We start from the raw sequence: 19,822 nt of genomic DNA on the forward strand, positions 1-19,822 counted from the left end.
TCTTTCTTACCACCTCTCCTCCCACCATTTCCCTCTGTGGTCTCAGCACTGGGACCCGACGCAGCAATTCCAGGATGCTCGTGTTTTTCCAGCAATCCCTTTCTGGTTTAGCTTCCAAAATTTCATGATTACCACATACCACAAATCTTTTATCGCTTGCTTCTCTCGTCTATGGAACCACCTTCCAGAAGCTATTTGTCTCATTCTTCCTCCCAGCACTTCAAGAAAGCAGTCCACCACCACCTTGTCATCTTTCATCTTGACCCATGATCTTTATTATCCCGGTTAACCCATCCGGAAGCAACCCTCTTACTTGCCGATTTCAGCGTTTCCTCCTCTTCTCTCACTCTTTCCTATTCATTTATTCCCTTGCTGGTTGTGCCCAATTATTGTCCTACTACTCCACTGTCAATCTAACCTTGCTTTTCCATGTACCCAACTTTTGTCCATATAAAATGGGTGTCCAGTCTGCCAAAATTAATTGGTGGACATTAGAGATCCCACCCACAGTGTCCTTCATGATGAGTTAGTGAGATTTCACCGAAACGTGAACAAATTACCACCTTGACTAGCTGTTGGGAAGCAATGGCAAACGACACGGCATAACCCTTGCCAAGAAACTGCTGTGGCAGCACCAACACTCTTTATAAGGAGTACGACATCTCATCGTCATTGGACGTTTACAGTCAGAGATGGACAATGACACGAACATGATACATTCGAGATTGCTCTCGACGCGAATAACAAAAACTTACTGGAATGTCTTTCAAGCAGTGCAATGCAGGAATTGCACGTCACACAAATGATTGAATTTGTGGAATACCAGGATGTTTTCATTTATTCCAAATTAAATATTTTTGGGGAAAACTTCTACAAACTAGAACAGCACTCGCTAAAGCACATATCTCCGCCACGCTGAACAGTTTACATTTTGTATCCCACTGATCGGCCGGATCTGTGGCCGGACCTTAACCAAAATCTAATCAGCTTCTTGTTGTCACCTTCCCAACTCATCCACCATGTTTTGGCCGAATACGTCCACAACGTTTTGAAATATCATGCTACATATCATCTCTGGCCTTGTCTCTCAATGGTGAAGGATTACTTCAGAAATTAAAAAAAAAAATTCCAGTGTCCATAGCCAAATCTTCAAAATCGAATCAATTCATCCTTGTCACACACCCAACCTGTCCACCCAATTCCTTTTGAATCCATCCTTAACTTTTTGAGATATCGTGGTCACAGACAAACAAACAGAGGAAAACAACCTTCACGTCCACCTTCGGTGGCAGAGGTAATAATTAAACCTGTAAAATTTAATTCATTGTTCCTTAAAAAAAATTACTTTACAACTTTATGTGGGCTGTAAACATAGAAAATCAAATGCCCTGCCCTACCCCCCCCCCCCCCAAAAAAACAAGTGATGTATAAGCACTCAATCTTTTTTGTTAATGCTGCATTTCAGCTGGACCTCGCCGCTCCTTGGACAGAAAATGATGGAATATGCAACTTGGTCGGACGACGGCTGCACTTCTGACTGTGAGAAATCACGGAAGAAGCGCACACCCTGTTTACAGTTCCTGTTCCAGCTGCAGGTGCCCTGTGTGAACATGAGAACTGACATGTAAACAAATAGACGTCCTACTGTGAAAAGGTTGAAAGCAAAGGTATTTTTTCTGCCACAATGTCACAATAAATGAGCTTTGCATTAATCATCTCAAATCAGAAACTAATGATAATTTTGATGGCACTAGCAAAGAAAAAGGTCAAGACCCGTATCCAACAGCAAGAAAAAATCTTGGTGACTGTTAGCTGGATCAAAATGTCATGCTTGTGGATCTTCATGCTCAGGGATACAAATATAAACTCATTAGAAAGTTCATCGAACACCTTACCACCCTGCAGTCTTGAGAAAAAGGACATGGGGGCGGGATCTTTTAAACTCTTGCTTTGCGTTTCTGTATTTATTTACGTTTGTATTTCCGATGAGCCGTGATTTTGTCTGTTTGATTGGTCAAGGTGGCGTAATATTTTGTCCAAGTACTGCTAAACTGGGGGGTTTTGAAAGTGCCAAGAAGGCGATTTGTGTTTTATAGTGTTCAAGTGTATAAGTCAATTGAAATAAAACTAGCATCCGTTGAAGACAAAGTATTCGATATCCCCCGCCATAGTAAATGAGGATTAACAAACTTATATTCCCTAAGCGTGTGCAATATGTATGTGAAGTTTCCCCTTGATCTGACCAGCCGTTCTGGAGAAGATGTTTGAAGGTTTTAGGGTAAATTCAATATGGCCACCAAGCCATGTGACCTATCAATTAGAAATTAACAAACTTCTGAAAGGATGTCTTGGGGAAAGTGTATGTTAAATTTTGCCTCAATCTGTCCAGCCGTTCTGGAGAATAAGATTTTTAAAATTTATTAATTTTCAATCCAAGATGGCTGACGAACCATGTGACCTATGACAACATAAATTTACATTCTGCCTCCAATCCTCCCATGGAATACGTGTGTTGTGTGAAGTTTCGTGTTAATCGGATGAGGTGTTTTTCTATCCAAGATGGCCGCCAAACCATATGACTTGTGATGTCATTTTTACTATGTACGCAGACATGATGGAAGATGATCGTTGCAAATTTTCGCTTCGTTAGGTTATGCGATTCCAGAGAAAACATTATTTAATATTTCTTGAATCCAACATGGCTGCCAAACCATGTGACCTATCAATTAGAAAATATCAAAAGGCACCAGTTCACCACTTGCTTGATATGTGTACCAAATTTCATAAATATATCTTGAGGGGATTTGTAGTTAAGCTCCGGAAACGAAATGTGACAGCTGGACGGACGGAACCCATTTCTATATCCCCCAAAAAATTTTTTGGGAGTTTATCGCCATTGATGCACCGTCTTTTACACCACCTTTCTTAACACATTAAATTAGTTTTGTATTTGTTGTTTGTGTCCTTTATGATGTCCCTTAAAACAGTAAGGTTTCTGTTTGGAATGATTTCTAATTTTGTTTGACTGCCAGACAGGCAGAGAGACTAAACAATTACCTCACTCCTCTGTGCGCAAGCTTGCTCGTGACTAGATTCCGTACAATGTTGCTAACTTTAGAGCCAAAGTATGCTAAACTGTAGGTTTGTGTTCCGATTCATGTTCAAAAATATAACATTGAATTTAAATCAAGTGGTTCCTCAATCATAGACTGACGTTTATAGACACACAGACAAACAGAGTGAACCAATTGCCGAACCCCGCTTTGCGCTTCGTGCGCAGGGTAGACATGCATTAGTGATAATGACATGACAGAAGTCTTCCTTCACCATGACAATGCCAGGTCTCACATGAGCTTACAATAGAGGCCATTGCAAACATCGGTGGAGTACAAACATTATTTGTACTATGTCTCTATTTGTTCATGCTATGTCTCCAGCTGACAGATTGGAGCTAAGCTGGAGTACGAGGCAGACTTCATTTTTGCATTTCCATACAACGCATTCAAATTGATGGATGTTTTTAACATCACAAATTTCTAGTGCATTAATTGCACCTTGATAATGTCTTTTGTTTGAGAGCAGCGCAACCTTTTGTAACCCAGGACGTAGTCATTTCAATGACCAAAGCACCATACCAGTCAGTTGCATTCAAAGAATCTTAGCAGGCTGAGGAGTTAGCAAATTTATTTGGTGTTATACACTCCAAAAACACACCTCTCTAATTTCCACTTCATTCTCAGACATCACTCCCTCTGTCCTCTGACCCTCCTCAACCACTCCAGGATGTGTGTGTTCTTCCAATAATCCCCTCCTGGTTAAATCTCCAAAATCCAGGCTGACAGCGCACCTCAACTTTTATTTGTTGCTTCTCCTGTCTGTGGAGCCACCTTCCGGATGCTGCTTTGTCTCACTCTTCCCTCCAGGACTTCAAGCAAGCAGTACAACGCCATTTCTTCTCATCCCAAATTATGACGCACGATCTTTATTACCCCGATTATCTTTTCCGAACTCAAGCATTTGACATGCACGTTTCAGTTTCCTCCATTCTCCCCTCCTTCCTTTTCGTTCATTGCCTTGGCATTTGTTCCACTTTTCTCTTGCATGAGCCTCGCTCATGGAAATAAAATAATAATTTCCACCCCTGTATAAAAGCTGTCTTTGGAAACACTCAAAAATTGGAAAAGAAAATTTGAAGCACTACATTGAGTAAAATGATCAGTAATTTGATTTTCACAGTTGGTAAAGCACAGTTCAAATCCAACATGGTATCGGGATTATGATGGTCGCAAATGGTCTGCCAGTGTTCTTGGAAAATGACAATGTTGCCAACAGATCAAATATGAAAAGTTCTTACTGTGGCAGAAGGAAGGCCATCCAGACCTGTACTGTAGGTGAGCTCATCCACAAGGTGAAAATCCATCCAAACAGCAATGCCATGGCAAATTCCTGGTCTGAGTAAACAGAAAAAGAGGAAAATATTTCTTAAATTGGTCGATGTTCTGAAAACAAACAAAAACAAACAAACTCAAATCAGCTGTGAAATAAGCATGGAACTTTAATGTGAACACCCAATGTTTTTGTTGTTCACCTCTCAGATCTGGATCATACATAGTGAGCAATAATTTGGTGCAGAATGGGATCACCCAAACGATCTAAAACCAAAACTACTCGCAATTCACCATTTCCCTAGTTGGTTGGAGTACAAATCTGTTCTACAACTCAATGATTCTTCTCAATCCAAGATGGATGTTTTATAATTGTTTCTTATTTCCTTACAGTATTAATAAACAGAACTGCTGTTATTAAACACATTCGTATCAAGAAATTCCTTTGAACATAATTTGTCCTCCAATAGATTTCAGAAAGGAATAATTCTTTGCAATGAAAACTTGCCAGGAAAGACCGATCCCCCAACCACCCACCCCACTCCACCTTTCACCAGAAACAGCGAGAGAAATGCCAGAATTGAAAACTAATCGTGGAAGTGCCTCAGGAATCTTCTGACCTAACGAGTGAAAGGGTTCCGCTGTTTTCAATTGGCTGGTCAGGCAAGGGGTAAGAGAAATCCAATGTAAGGGCAGTTGTTTCCATGGACAACGCCACGCAGTGGTATTCCCACAAAGGATGCGCCTCTATCTCATCAAACTCCCGGAACGCCATTGAACCCTGTGGGAAAGAAGGAAAACGATTTCATTCTTCAGAATATTCACTCTGAGTGACGTGGATTGAGCTCAAACAATTGCGCAACCACCAAACCCCCACCCACTTCCTCCCATCCTTCTTTTGTGCATATGTAATCTTTACTAAAATGGAGCAAACGTGGACATCACCAAAACTTCAAAATTGACATTTAACAGTTCTTGGGCATATGTAGAGGTCCCTGGGTCTACCTCTGGTTCCAACCCCAATGCTGGCCTTAAGTGGCCACTCAAGGCCAGCAGACAAGCACGTTCTTTAGCCTTACCCCGATGCACATACTCCAGCACGTGCTCCGGCTCACCGATAAACTCTGAGGCTTGGTACGGTCCGTGAGCCCGTCCCCGTCCTTAGGGTGGGAGTGCCCGCTAGTGTTTTCAAAGGTTTCAATTGAGAGTCGAAGCAGAGTACACAGGTTAATGCTAATTTTGGAGTTGTATCCCGTAAACAACCGACTGAATCTTCTCCAATGCCTTGCACTTTTTAACCATTTCCCCCTTATGTTTCATTTTTTTTTAATCACAGTATACACGGAGTGGCAGGATGGCCTAGAGATACGCACACTTGCCTCTGAGCTGTCTCGCCTGGGTTTGAATCTCGACTCAGCTATAAACAGTCATCTTGGTGTTTCCCAGGTAAAGCGATTCATCAATGTGTGCGCCATCCCTCGGATGGATGTTAAACTTGGCGTCTCCCGTTTTCCATCATTAGTCGGTGGATGTTAAAGATCACATGGTGTCCTTCGTGGAGAGTAGGCAAGCTATTGCTGGCACCATGAACAAATTGCAAGTCCCTGCCCTGACTTCCTGTGTCGGAGTGGCGACCCATCTAGGATTGTAACCCCAGCCAAGGAACTGCCTCAGCATAACAGACACTCGATAAACTATAGATCATGGTGCATGATGACATGCACTTGTATTCTGTCCAAATGTGAGCAACAAAGCTTGCCTGTATCATCGCATCCATGACAGACACATCAAAACCCTCACACTCGCCAACTGGTGCAATGATCTTCCATAGGTCCTGGCAGGCAAAGAACACCGAGCTAGTATTAGCCATGTAATGCAAGCAAACTTCCACTGCCACCGCAACCACGAACACTACTACTACCACCACCACATACTGTTCAAGGAATTAGAATATATAAAATAAAATTTCTTTGTCCAAAATACAGAGAGATATGATGGCTGTTTGAATTGGTCTTCATGGAACATACAGGTGCCCTCACGAGTTAAAAAAGGAACCGCTGGCTATCCTATCTGCTTGAAAAAGAGTAACAGACCCATGCACTTTGTTTATACTTGTGCATGTTAATCTGAACAGTTGTAAAATATATTTGTCGGGTTTCTTTCTCTGTAATGGTTGAGCTACTCCATGACCCATGTTTCAAAATTTCATGGCAAAAAGCCGATGGAAACCACCTGAAACTGCACAGCCATGAGATGAAGAGTGGCAAAATGCGGCAGTATCTTGGCATCTTGTCTCAAGAGTGGATCTAGTGCTGATCGTGCATACCAAAAGTACAAGTTATGCCAAGGGAGCAGGCTTGTGGTGAAGAATGGCTCTGCAATGAGCACAGACACCTAGAGGACGAGGTGGGGGAGGGGGGGATAATAAAATAAATCAACCTCTTGTATTATTTACACCCGCTATGATGAGAAAACATTAATGTAAATGTAAATGTTATTGGTATAAATGTAGAAGGATGACCTGTTTAGCATTTCCATCTGGGTATTTAATGCATGATGCTGAGATCAGAGATTCAAATCCCATATATTGTGTTGATTTATTCATCTACTACTAATGCCCGAATCCTCACTATAATTCACGGACCAGTGTTTGTTTGTGGGTGTTTGTCGGGCTCCTCCTCCTATTGTTCTGTGCCAATTACATCCCGACTTGCTACAGAGGATCAGCATGGCCCCAATGAATGTATAGGGGTGTTTTTTTTTTATCTTTGCTGGTGATCTTGGGTTGAGTGGGGAGGGTGAGGGGGTAGGACACAAATTCTCTATGTAAATGTGTATCATATAGCACCACCTCCAGGTGGGGATGGGTATGACAAATCTCTACCATTTACAGAACAGTATTCCTGTCCCCATGTTTTCCAGTGCAGTGAGGTGTTTTGAATTATAAGCAGTACGTATGTTTTTGCTTCATGCACAAAACCTGGGTTATTCATTTTTTTTTGCGTAAACAGAGTTGTCAGTTGCCTATACACCGCCAAAATAAAGATATGCGTCAGAAGAACGTGTTGCATGCTTGGAACAAGATCGCCCATAGGGCGGGTACTCTGCCAGTCCAAATAAAAGCCCACTGATGTCTCTAGATTTTTCTGCAAATGAAAAATTCGTGTGTGTGTGTGTGTGTGTGTGTGTGTGTGTGTGTGTGTGTGTGTGTGTGTGTGTGTGTGTGTGTGTGTGTGTGTGTGTGTGTGTGTGTGTGTGTGTGTGTGTGTGTGTGTGTGTGTGTGTGTGTGTGTGTGTGTGTGTGTGTGTGTGTGTGTCATAAAAATAGCAAATGTATTGCTTCCGTGATCACTCCTTCTCAAATCAACTTTAAAGTTAAATAGAATGATGTAGTTGAATCGATATTCAGCCTTCACCGCTTACCGTTCATTGAAGGAGAAACAGTACCTGCTATTTGGAAGACAATCTCATTTACACTGAAGGAAGGTTCAACTTTCATCAAAATACATTACAAGTTCGGCTGAACTGGTGCAAACTTTTCAGAATCTTTTGATAATGATCGTCTATGAGAAGAATGTCATATGGATTTGGTATTTCTGGCGAGGATATGAAAAATACAAAACATGCACACTTGCAGTCTCAGGATGGTTGTGAAATTTAATGAAGGTTCCTCCAACAAAAGCAATCGAGTTCAGTGAGAAACTATCAACTATTCTCAAAATTGTTACCTTCTTCCCTTGCAGATCGTCTGAAGACACATCTTCAGGTCGTTTGTTTATTATCTCCACAGAATCCGTCAGATTGTTTGCTTGCAGGACCTAGAATGTCGAAGTTGTGAGCAAAAGTTTATTCCTGTATATTCAAATCGAACTAGAATACATGAATCCAAAGTGGTCATTCATAACCCAAAACCACAAGCATATGCTAAACCCTGTTTCACTGCTGATAGAAAGGGAGGAAGAGGGATAAGGAATGTTTTGGAAGAAGTGGAATCATCATACTAAAATAAGGCAATTGTATGTATGCATGTATATTCTAGAATTGAAAATGGCTGGGCCAATTTCCACCAAATTTTACATACATGCTCAGGATACCCAGGTCATGGGCACAAATGATCATGCTCAATGGGATTTCAAAATCTAGTATGGAACAAAAAACTGCTTGAACAGTGTTTGCAACATTTACAAGTAAATTATAACTTCAACTTGGAGGAAATTGCTTATCAGAATAAAGTTTTCCGATTACTATGATTGCTCAATAAGAAAGTGAAATGAGTGTTATTATTGACCCGTGTGTGTCGCGATAATAATACAAAATCATAACCAAGTTATTACATCTGTTTCGTATTTGAAAACCCAAGTTTATAACACATGATTAGAAGTCTGGTTCTTTAGCGAGCCTGTTTTCAATTAGAGCAATATTGTTTCTGATTAATCAAAAACAAAGGGAATGCGAGGTGGGTTGGGAGTGGAGGACTCACCTTTTTAATCACCTTTTGAGACAGGCATGACATTTCCACAGAAAATACCTAGAAATCATACAGGTAAGGGGTTCAGGAAAGGAAACTGTTAGATATCATTTGGAAACACCAACTCGTTGCATTTAAACTTAATCGGAGTGTGAGGAGTAATTGATTGGGTTAGAACTATCCATCATTGATGAGGAATGTGATTGTGTTCGATGGGATTTTCAAAATCGATTATGGAGTAAAAAACAAACAAATCCATTCAGACTGAATCTTATACAAACAACACTCATCTCATTTATCCACGTTAATTATCTGGTGGGGGGGGGGGAGGGCGGGTACAAAAGTTTTTCATAATTTTTCTTCAGATTAATTGAGCTCTCCAGGTCTATTTCCCACTTGCCTTTCCCATATATTTAGCTTCACTGTGAACATGACAAAAGTTGAGGAGGAAGATAGGGGTCAATTGCACCCCCATGATGCATTTTTACAATCCCCGAGGTGTGTGGGAACAGAATTTCCTTTGTTCCCATTCCAAAAAATGTCCCATGTGGGTCGTTTCGCCGCTTTTTGTTTGCCATCTTGGATTTCTTGGGATGCAAAAGTAAGGGGTAGGGGTAATGTAAAGGACCTTTTCGCATAGAAAGAAATTAGATGCAGGTACAAATTAGGTATCATTGGAAAGGGTATGACCTGCACTATCACACAAACCCGTCAATTATTCAATTATGGCATCGATGACGTCATCAGGAGTCAAAAGGTTACGTTAAAGGGCCACTAAGTCAAATTTCATGCCCATCCTCTTTGTCATCCACCCTGCACCTAAGTGGATGAATCTTTTGGATTCTACTTGGCTTGAAGGAAAGTGTATATGTATAGGCAGTTTTTAAAACTAAAACAAATTATTTAACTTCAGTACAACGTCATTAACCCTTTCCACAAAAATACTGAAAATATTGAGAAAATGCGGTTCTGTATCGAGTTTACTGTGTGAGTGTGTCCTTCGCATACGAATGATTAATTTCACTGTTTATTTGTAGTTTATGGCTATGGTTATTAACATTCTTTTTTGTTACAGGTGAGGCCATTGTAACTACCTTGACACTTTAGTGGTGGTGTTAAATTTCGTCAACTGACAGTGTTGTCTTTTTTGTTACAGGACGTGCAGACAACTGTGATTTTTGATTAAATGTTTTAGTGGTTGTATTGAATATCTGCTGGCATGCATACCTGCTTGTAGCTGTAGTTTATTATTGTCTTTTTTTTCAGGTAACACCTATTATGGATTAGTGCTCCAATGGTGGTAGTGCACGCTTAGTTGTAGTTAACTGGTGGTGGTGGCTTCATCATGTCAAAGGCAAAGAAATGCCGAACTGATCATGGTTGCAATTTAGAGGAACTGCAGATGCCTCCTCCTGTATGTATTTTACATGTGAGTGGCATACAGCATGGTGAATTTATACCACTACACAATATAAGGGGTCCTCCCCAGGAAAAGCTTGAGATGTTACATAATCTTCGTGAGAAACGGCTCCTTCAGTCTCATGATTCACCCGCTCGTATGTAAGCTGTGTGTAGGTTAATTCCAGACAATCTTGATGGTGTGGACCTAGAAATGACAGGCTATCACCGGGGATGCTATCAAGCCTTTACCAAACATCATGATCATTTGAAATGTGTTGTACCAGACGATGAACCCTCAACAATTCGATCCCCTCGTAAACCATCAACCTCTTCCAAGAACATTTTTCTACCAGAATGTATTTTCTGTTAAATGCTTGAGACGAAAGTTTCCAGAAGGACTGAACGTTGTGTCCAGTTTGCATCTTTCAAGGGAAAGGAAGCAGCTTGGACTCATATTTAATCCCAAGCCCTAGAAATAGGAGACAATCGTTTACATCCAAAATGGCAATGCACTTTTTCATGCCCTGATAAACATATCACCTACATTTGGAAAAATATGTCTGCAAGTGTTGGATCAGATGGTGGCCAAGAAAGATTTTTTCTTCTCAACTGATTCTTACCATGCTGATTCGATCAAGGCTCAGGAGAGGTTACGCCGAGGATCTTCTCAGCGTTATCTGACACAAGGGCCAGCAACAAGAAAACCAAGCGACTTCAAGCTATTCCTGGCAAATGAACACAATAAAACACAGCTCTGCGAACTACTACTCAAGGTGTGGAGCAGCAATGCAGCAGCATCTCGCATGGAGCAATGTGGAACAGCACTGGTGGTAGTGGATGGCAAGGCATACCAGTTACAATCATCTGATGGTGAGGTAAGTAATTTAATTCCATATGTCAATTTATTGTAAACCCTTTCCCTACTGCTTAAAATCAGTATGTATGATTAATTCCACATTATATCATTTCAGGTTACAGCACAAGAAATTCATGAGTTGACGGCAAATCAGGAGGAAACGGACACAAGGATTGTGCTGTACCTGAAGTATGCAGCCAAACTGTGTTACAAGTCAGCTGTAGTCAGGACACCAGACACTGATATATTTGTCATCCTCCTGTTTTATGCTAACACAACAGGTCTTATAATCTTTCTTGACATCGGAACTGGTAAACATCGTCAGATTGTCAACATAAGTCAAATGGCAGAATCCATGGGTGCGACAACTGTAAGATGGTCCTGGGCCTGTACGTGTTCACAGAGGAAGACGTAACAAGTTCCTTCAAGGGAAAGGGCAAGATCGGACCCCTCAAGAAGTTACAACGTCATCCAATTTATCATGAAGCTTTCAGGTATTTGTTTTATTATCTATGAAATCCCCTGACTATCACAGTTTATTTTAACTTTTGTGTGGCAATTCATATAATTGTACTCATCTCCTTTCAGAAAACTTGGGGATGAATGGTCTGTAAAGCCAGGAACGATTGATGATATTGAGGCATTCACATGTCTGATGTACGGCTACTCCAGACAGAAATCTATTGACACTGTACGTGGAATCATGTTGAGGAAGATGGTTGGGGAAGATGAGCAACTGACAACCAAATCTAAGATTGACCTCTCCCGGTTGCCACCTTGCCGAGGCAACCTTATCCCACACATTGGTCGAGTGAACCATCGCCTTGCTATCTACAAGCGAGCAGATATTCCAATCTTCTGGTCTCCAAAGCCATATGATCCTGAACAAGGTTGGGAAAGAAATGATGAGGGTGTTTTGGAGCCAGTGTGGTATTGCAGCCCAGTACTTCCCCCTACCTTGATAGACTTAGTTGAGAAGACAACGGAAGAGATGGAACAGTGTGATGATGACATCGAGGAAGAACAGTCCAGCCAAGATAGTGACTATGAAGAACTTCTCAGTGATAACAAAGACTAGATTAAAATATGAACATTGAGACTTTTGGCAGTCGAAATAATGTTTCAACATTAATTAGTTGTGGGCCTGCGTATTATAGTAACTCGTTAACACACGATCTCTATATAATGCATATTCCCATATCAATTAGTAAGAAGTGGATGTGAAAATACCAAGAGAATGATACATAGACTGTATTTCAGGACTCATTGGAACATGTAAAGCCTTTTACCATAACAAAAAGGCAGAGAAAACAAATGTGTCAAACTGCAATTTCACAGGAAACTTGTTACAAAAATTCATTTTTTTCAATATTTTCGGTATTTTTGCGGAAAGGGTTAGTGATGTTGTACTGAAGTTAAATAATTTGTTTTAGTTTTAATAACTGCCTATACATGTACACTTTCCTTCAAGCAAAGTAGAATCCAAAAGATTTATTCACTTAGGTGCAGGGTGGATGACAAAGAGGATGGGTGTAAAATTTGACTTAGTGGCCCTGTAACGTGACCTTTTGACCCCTGATGACATCATCGATGCCCTAATTGAATAATTGACGGGTTTGTGTGATAGTGCAGGTCATACCCTTTCCAATGATACCTAATTTGTACCTGCATCTAATTTCTTTCTATGCGAAAAGGTCCTTTATATTACCCCTACCCCTTACTTTTGCGTCCCAAGAAATCCAAGATGGCGGGCAAAAAAAACGGCGAAACGACCCACATGGGACATTTTTTGGAATGGGAACAAAGGAAATTCTGTTCCCACACACCTCAGGGATTGTAAAAATGCAGGTTAAAAAAATGTATCATGGGGGTGCATGGGACCCCTATCTTCCTACGAGACTACAAAGTTAATCGAGCTATTGATCAACTGTAAAGCTTTGGCTAAGACATGGGAATGCTGCAGCTTTTTATGGACACTTCAGCAATATTAATGTAATTCATAAAAGTGTATATTCACGTCGGTCTGAAAAATGGAATCTAACCTTGGAGAAAGTCTTGACTGCAGCCATGACAGGAAGTAAACTACCATCTCCAACACTTAGGCACACATCACCTCGTCTTATAACCTCAAGGTGAAAAAAAATGAGAATTAATAAAAATTAAAACAAGAAAAAGATGTCGTGCAGAGCACAATACTTGCAAAATCCACCCCACCCCACCCTATCCAAAGGTTGCCATGGATACATCAAATTATGCACTTCATTAAGATTAAAATTGACAATCTTAATCAAAGCACAGGTCAATGGGATGAAAATTGATTATTTTTCAGATTGAAAGTGATGATTTTAGAAGTATGACCTTGAGTTGACCTTTTGACTTCAAAACTAGTTGTTTTTCCAGTTCAGTGATGCACTATGCAATTGCTGTTTAATTTTCAAGTTAATAGGATGTAAAATGATTTTTCAGTTGAAAATTGATTTCGAAGTTTGACCTTGAGTTGACTTTTGACCTTTTGACCTCAAATAGTTGGTTTCCTGATATAGTGATGTAATTTGCAAATCCTGTTCAACTTTCAAATCAATCGGATGAAAAAATGACGATTTTAGAAATTCGACCTCAAGATGACCTTTGACCTCAAAATCAATCGGCTTCTCAGTTGAGACTACCTCGAGACAACTTGGTGAAATTTCACGACGATCGGTTTAGAATTCTGACCTGTTGGCGATTGACAAAATCGACTGACCAATATACTTGAAAAATCTTCGATTTAGCAAGCAACTAAAAAAGCCTGATGCTCAAATTCTGCATGTACTTCATAAAAAAATTTCAATAAAAAAGGTAAATATTTATTGAGATTGGTTACTCCGAGAGTAAATGCAAAGGTCATCCCACCCAAATATTATCATGGCAGTTCTTCCACCACCCCTCCACCGACCTTCTACCTCCCACCCCAGCAAAGCCAACCTTTTTCAGAGCCTGCTCATAAAGGCTGGTCCTTGCCACATCGTTCAGCTCACGAAGACGTGCTCGGTTCCAAAGTAGGTGGGCTAAACAGGAGCAGACAGGTCGATGGCTAGTTGGCACAATGGCCGCATTGCTGAAACACGGTCGTCACAAGGGAGAGGTTATGAGGAATGTACAGTGACACAAATCTGTGAACGGGGAGTATTTATATTTATAATAATCATTTCCAAAGATAATCCAAAAAGAACTAGCGTCTCAAAAATAATACAGGTGCCCACACACCTGCCATTGTTCATGTGATACCACACAGCGTACGAGTCATGAGAGGCTGTGAGCTCCAGTTCATCACCCACCAAGATGGACACCGCTTCAGGCAGGAAATACAGACATTGCATCCAATGGTCTCGCCACTACATGTGCAACAAGTGTGGGGGGGGGGTAGGGGGGAAGCAACAGGATTTGGGTAATTTTCAGCAAAATTTTGGCTGAAGTTGAAAAATAGGGAACAGGAGAGTCAGCAAACATTTCGGCCACAAGGAAGAAACAACAGATGTGACCAAGTCTGCAAGTTAGAGTTACAATTAGAGAGAGGTAGGTTCTCTCTCTGGGGCTAATGTTCACCTTGGCATCTTCAGGTTTTTTGCAGGCCCACCATGGTGCTGTGGAGCAGACTATCTGCCCTTCGGGATCCATTTGAAGGTCCCACCAAGAAAACACGCAATGAGTGAGGCCAGAGTGCAAACAAGGCACCACTCGTGTGCAGGAGGCTGGGGAACTACTCTCTGGTTTGCTGAATTCAAAGCTGTGTGATACATGGAGCAGAATTCATGATGCCAGCAAAGCAGCTAGAAAATGGAATGTGCAGTTAAGTTAGCAACATCCACTTCAGCAATGGGACAAAAAAAATTTTTTTCAGGAGAATGCAGAAAAAAACTTTTTTGTCAGCAATTTAAAACAGATAAATTATCCCTGATGAATATTTAACTTGTGGTTGAAGCATCATATCAACTTTTCAATCCTTTTTGTAAACAGAGTAAATCCTAAGTCACATTTGCTATACGGCGGCCATACGACCTCTGAATTGACAGAAACGTGCGGCGGCCGCAGAGTTTCTGCGGTGGCCTCAGGGTGGCCCTACGCCATTTGGCTATATTTTACAGGCCGTAAGGTCACCGTGGAATTATAACGCGGAGTTAACTTTTTTCATTTCTACGTTCGCCGTAGCAATTCGACAAGCCGAAACAAAGGAAATGGTAAAAAAAAGAAAAAAAAATTAACCCATTCATTACCGTCGGTCTGGCCGCACGTTCGCCTTAGGGCCCCCTGCGGTCGCCTTGCGGGCACCTAGGGGCTACCTTGCATCTGCCTTGAAAATTCTATGGCCGCCGCAGGGCCCCCTTCAGGTCATCGTGTGACATCAAATCAAAGACCGTATGGCAACCCCACATTTTCAGTCTCCACAATTTCTAAGACCTAAGGCCTAAGTCACATTTGCTCTACGGCGAGGATACGGCGGCCGTACGCCCTCTGAATTGACAGAAACGTGCGGCGGCCGCAGAGTTTCTGAGGTGGCCTCAGGGTGGCCCTACGCCGTTTGGCTATATTTTACAGGCCGTAAGGTCGCCGTGGAATTATAACGCGGAGTTATAACTTTTTTCATTTCTACGTTCGCTGTAGCAATTCGACAAGCCGAAAAAAAAAAACTGTTAAAAAAAAATTAACCCATTCGTTACCGTCCGTCTGGCCGCACGTTCGCCTTAGGGCCCTCTGCGGTCGCCTTGCGGGCAACTTGCGTCTGCCTTGAAAATTCTATGGCCGCCGCAGGAACGCCCTAAAGTCACCGTGCGACATCAAATCAAAGACCGTACGGCAACCCCACGTTTTCGGTCTCTACAATTTATAAATACGCCGTGCGGCTCCCCGAAAAATAAAAACACATGTGACTGCTACATTGTGTGACCGTGGAAATACTGCGGCCGCCGTATAATTGCTAATGGCCGTAGATTTTGGAGACCCCACGGCCGCCATGGCAAATGTGACTTAGGCCTAAATACGCCGTGCGGCTCCCCGAAAAATAAAAACATATGTGACTGCGACATTGTGTGACCGTGGAAATACTGCGGCCGCCGTATAATTGCTAGGGGCCGTAGATTTTGGAGACCCCACGGCCGCCGTGGCAAATGTGACCTAGGCCTCAACTATACATCATAAAAGTTTGATGAAATACTAAAATTGCTTAAATTATGTATACACATGTACATAATGGGGGCGGGGGGAGGGAATGTTCAATTGAGAGAAATGGAAATTGAGAAAACGAGAAAGGGACATGAGAGAAAGATGAAGTAAGATAAGATAGTGCCGGAGAGTGGGAGAGAAAAGGGAAAAGAGGTTGGATAGGATTGAGAGGAGGCGAAGGAAGAAGCATGCGAGGAAGACAGAGGTTGGTTGGGGTTGTGAGGGTGGGGGAGGAGAGATGGTCAAAGTCTTCTATTTTATTCTTTGTTTTAGTACTGTCCTTAACAGAATACCATGCATCAAATGACAATTGAAAAACATGGGTCCAATGAAGAAAAAGAAGAAAGCAGTGGGCATTGTGGGGGGGGGGTGAAGGAAGCAGACAAGAGGGTTTGGAGATGTTCAGGAAGGAGTTGAGGTGGAGGAAAGTAGGAGAAACAGGAGGAAGAAAAGGAAAGGGATATTTATGGGAGGTCGTTAAAAATGCCAATATTTCTGCATACGTAATATATAGACGGATGAAGGACGACAATTAGAGGTTCATTACCGAAACATAGGAGTGATAGGAGAGAGTTGCACAAAATCATCCATAGAAATCCGACCGAGCTGTATATCGAGCATGGATGCTGCACCACTGCACGTAGACATGTCTGCTGGAGGTAGGAGCGTGGTGGGAAGTAGCTGCTGGAGTTTCCACAAAGATAGGGACTCAACCAGCTGAGCATACACTATCGCTCGATGGGGCACAGCCTCACAGTTTGCCTGATCAGATGTTGGACAGGAGGAAAATAAAAGAAAAACAAATTAGAAACGTGAATGTACACAGAGGTGGATAATTTGAGACCTGGTAGGTCTCCATTCTATCGCCTGAAACCCACCCAAGTGTGGAAATAGCAGCCAACAATGGCAACTTGCATGCACACAAACACATGTGTGTCTCATCAGTTATCTCCATATGTGGGTTTCAGAAGATGGAACGGGGCCCTCCCTAGTCTCAAAGTATCCACAATTGTGTGTGCGTGCATATAATGTGTGTGAGTGAGAGATATATATATATATATATATATATATATATATATATATATATATATATATATATATATATATATATATATATATATATATATATATATATATATATATATATATATATATATATATATATATATATATATATATATATATATATATATATATATATATATATATATATATAGTAGGAACGGAAATGAAACAAAACGAGATGTGTATGTGTGTGCGTACACATGAGCGTGCAAGTTGCTGTTGATGACTGCTATCTCCATGTGCGTGTGTGTTTTCTCTTTTTGTGTGTGACATGACAATCAACAGAAGATGGGGAAGTGCTGTGCAATCTGCCAATACTCCATCAGCCGTAGACTGTGGGACAGATCTTGAACTTTTTGCAGGCCGTGGGACATACGCTCAAAAAAGTTACTTTTGAGTCTTGCTCACTACCTCCGAGGAATTATGTAAATCTCGCATCAAAAGGATTAACAGATTAAGAATGTCAAATATACGTGTTCTTTTTGTCAAAAGTTGCACTTTTTTTTGGAAATTATCAAAAAACTCCGGAACAATTAATTAATGACAGAACATGTCGATATTATTTTCACGTCTCACTTCATTGGTCAAAAAGCCTGGTGTTGGCTTAGTGGTTAGGATGGTGGCTTGGGATCCCAGGGTCCTGAGTTCAAGCCCCGTTGGCTGCTGAATTAACACCAGGGGGTTGACGCAGCCTGTCATCCTTCCGAGGTCGGCGAAATGAGTGCCAGTGTACTGGTCCCGGTGTATGCCCCGGTTAGAATAGGTGTACCATATCCCTGTTGTCGTAAGAGGTGACCAGGGTTGGCGTCAGGAAGGGCATCCGGCCATAAAAAAACATTGCCTCAAGAAAAAGCCAAACCCCTGCACAGCAGGGAAAAATGGCTGTAAAAACGTTTTTTGTTTTTTTTACTTCATTGGTCAAAAGAATAGTGCTTGTAAAGCCGTTGACCAACCAAATAACAATAAACAACATGCATGACAAACGAAATTGACACGAAGTGTGCGTGCATGTCGCGCAAAGTTCGCAACATGGAGTGCTGCGTGCAGCATGGAGTTCACAACATGGAGTGCAATCTATTTACATGAATATATGTTTGGGAAGCCACCCATAATGGGGAGGTTGACCATTTGTAATTTATCAAGGAAAAGCTCCGTCATATATATGTATATGTATATGTATATGTATGTATATACACACACACACACACACACACACACACACACACACACACACACACACACACACACACACACACACACACACACACACACACACACACACACACACACACACACACACACACACACACACACACACACACACACACACTTTCATTGAAATTTTTGAAACACTCAATCGCACCTCCATGAGAAATTTATGAGCATGCTCATAACTTGGCAAAGCACCCTCGCCAATCAGCTCCGAATCAAAAAGTTCTGTAATTAGAACATTAGCTTTCTCTTCCATATCTGCACCTGAAAGAGAAATAATGCAAAAAGATAACAAAAACGTTTTTGTTTTAAAGCAATTTTGGAAAACATGGGATTGTCTGAAGGGGGTTTTTTGTATACATTGTTGAGGCTCGTGTAAGAGCCAACACACAGAACATATAACAAAGGGAGCAGGAGACAAGACGGGCGGGAGAGGGAAGCACAAAACAGCAGGGAGCAGAGACGTTCGGAGATATGTGGAAGGGAGAGAGATGGGGCAGGGTACACGGGGTAAACAAGATGGACATGGACACTGCAGGGATAATAAATCACATGCACATGCTACCTGTCATAGTTTCAAAAGTACAAGATGTCCATCACGAAACACTTTCTTCAATCATTGAATGATGCCTAACGTTCAGGTAGGCTTAGTCCAAACTTGTGTTTATCTAAAAGTTAAAGCACAAGTGATACATGAACACACCAGCATGACACTGGACACAGCAAAGCAACTGGCGACAGGAATAGCATTCTCCCCCTTCTTCCTCTCTGCTTTTCCATTTATATACACAAAGCAAGAGCATTCATGAAAGGGCCTCCCTCGACAAACTACTGCCAATTACTAGAATACAAGATGGTTCGACTGTATATCCGGAAATTATCAGAAACCTCCTCAAGTCTGGCGATCCTTCCACACAGCTTAAAGTCTAAACAACAACATTATAACTTGCCAACTTTTTACTCTACTCAACATTTACAATGAACATCTCACCTTAACAAACAATACGGCCATATATGCGAATAATAATAATAATAATAATAATAATAATAATAAATTGTTCCATGATTGAATCATAGGCGTACAAGTAACAATATGACACTAAATTCAATAAGCACCACCTAAAAGTCACTCCAAGAATTTGTGACACCGTCAGAGATAAGAGTGAATAAAAATTTTAATTACAGTAAGACAAATATTCCCAATTCAATAAAACTTTACACATTCAAACATTATTA

General features: G+C 41.3%; 3 protein-coding genes across 6 annotated transcripts in view; 2 read left to right on the plus strand and 1 right to left on the minus strand.

The window, feature by feature from the left end:
• IQCC (IQ motif containing C) overlaps window positions 1-2,922 on the plus strand; it is a 26,474-nt gene extending 23,552 nt beyond the window's left edge. Inside the window, exon 6 of the mRNA XM_085883018.1 lies at window positions 1,466-2,922. The gene's annotated coding sequence lies outside the window, so the exon portion shown is untranslated. The remainder of the gene's footprint in view (window positions 1-1,465) is intronic.
• PRMT7 (protein arginine methyltransferase 7) overlaps window positions 821-19,822 on the minus strand; it is a 39,093-nt gene continuing 20,091 nt past the window's right edge. The window contains exons 5-17 of the mRNA XM_085883010.1: window positions 18,738-18,850; window positions 16,857-17,071; window positions 14,696-14,876; window positions 14,357-14,484; window positions 14,075-14,207; window positions 13,153-13,236; window positions 8,866-8,913; window positions 8,114-8,203; window positions 6,618-6,779; window positions 6,145-6,219; window positions 5,006-5,166; window positions 4,355-4,451; window positions 821-1,600 (exon numbers count right to left, since the gene is read on the minus strand). Of these exons, the coding sequence (XP_085739136.1) occupies window positions 1,436-1,600; window positions 4,355-4,451; window positions 5,006-5,166; window positions 6,145-6,219; window positions 6,618-6,779; window positions 8,114-8,203; window positions 8,866-8,913; window positions 13,153-13,236; window positions 14,075-14,207; window positions 14,357-14,484; window positions 14,696-14,876; window positions 16,857-17,071; window positions 18,738-18,850 (1,652 nt within the window). The 3' untranslated portion in view covers window positions 821-1,435. The remainder of the gene's footprint in view (window positions 1,601-4,354; window positions 4,452-5,005; window positions 5,167-6,144; window positions 6,220-6,617; window positions 6,780-8,113; window positions 8,204-8,865; window positions 8,914-13,152; window positions 13,237-14,074; window positions 14,208-14,356; window positions 14,485-14,695; window positions 14,877-16,856; window positions 17,072-18,737; window positions 18,851-19,822) is intronic.
• LOC147027011 (uncharacterized) lies at window positions 1,529-18,743 on the plus strand. 4 transcript variants are annotated; one of them, XM_085883011.1, is made up of 6 exons: window positions 1,529-1,667; window positions 5,722-5,831; window positions 10,120-11,129; window positions 11,226-11,421; window positions 11,514-11,604; window positions 11,699-13,159. In XM_085883011.1, the coding sequence occupies exons 3-6, from the start codon at window positions 10,833-10,835 to the stop codon at window positions 12,186-12,188; spliced, it is 1,074 nt and encodes a 357-aa protein (XP_085739137.1). In that variant the 5' UTR covers window positions 1,529-1,667; window positions 5,722-5,831; window positions 10,120-10,832; the 3' UTR covers window positions 12,189-13,159. The 4 variants fall into 4 exon arrangements, with proteins under 4 accessions (XP_085739137.1, XP_085739138.1, XP_085739140.1 ...); XM_085883012.1 differs by lacking the exon at window positions 5,722-5,831 and having other exon boundaries at window positions 1,534-1,667; XM_085883014.1 differs by lacking the exons at window positions 1,529-1,667; window positions 5,722-5,831; window positions 11,699-13,159 and adding an exon at window positions 17,660-18,743 and having other exon boundaries at window positions 8,199-11,129.

This window comes from Eptatretus burgeri, chromosome 5 (genome assembly GCF_056783735.1).
Source record: "Eptatretus burgeri isolate ZD-2024b chromosome 5, Ebu_testis_v1, whole genome shotgun sequence".
Classification (NCBI taxonomy): domain Eukaryota; kingdom Metazoa; phylum Chordata; class Myxini; order Myxiniformes; family Myxinidae; genus Eptatretus; species Eptatretus burgeri.

Excerpts from the sequence above, each read along its gene's own strand:
- LOC147027011 (XM_085883011.1), top strand. The coding sequence starts at position 10,833 with ATGGTGGCCAAGAAAGATTTTTTCTTCTCAACTGATTCTTACCATGCT. Across the intron at positions 11,130-11,225 it reads TACAATCATCTGATGGTGAG|GTTACAGCACAAGAAATTCA; the intron begins GTAAGTAATTTA and ends ATATCATTTCAG. Across the intron at positions 11,605-11,698 it reads ATTTATCATGAAGCTTTCAG|AAAACTTGGGGATGAATGGT; the intron begins GTATTTGTTTTA and ends ATCTCCTTTCAG.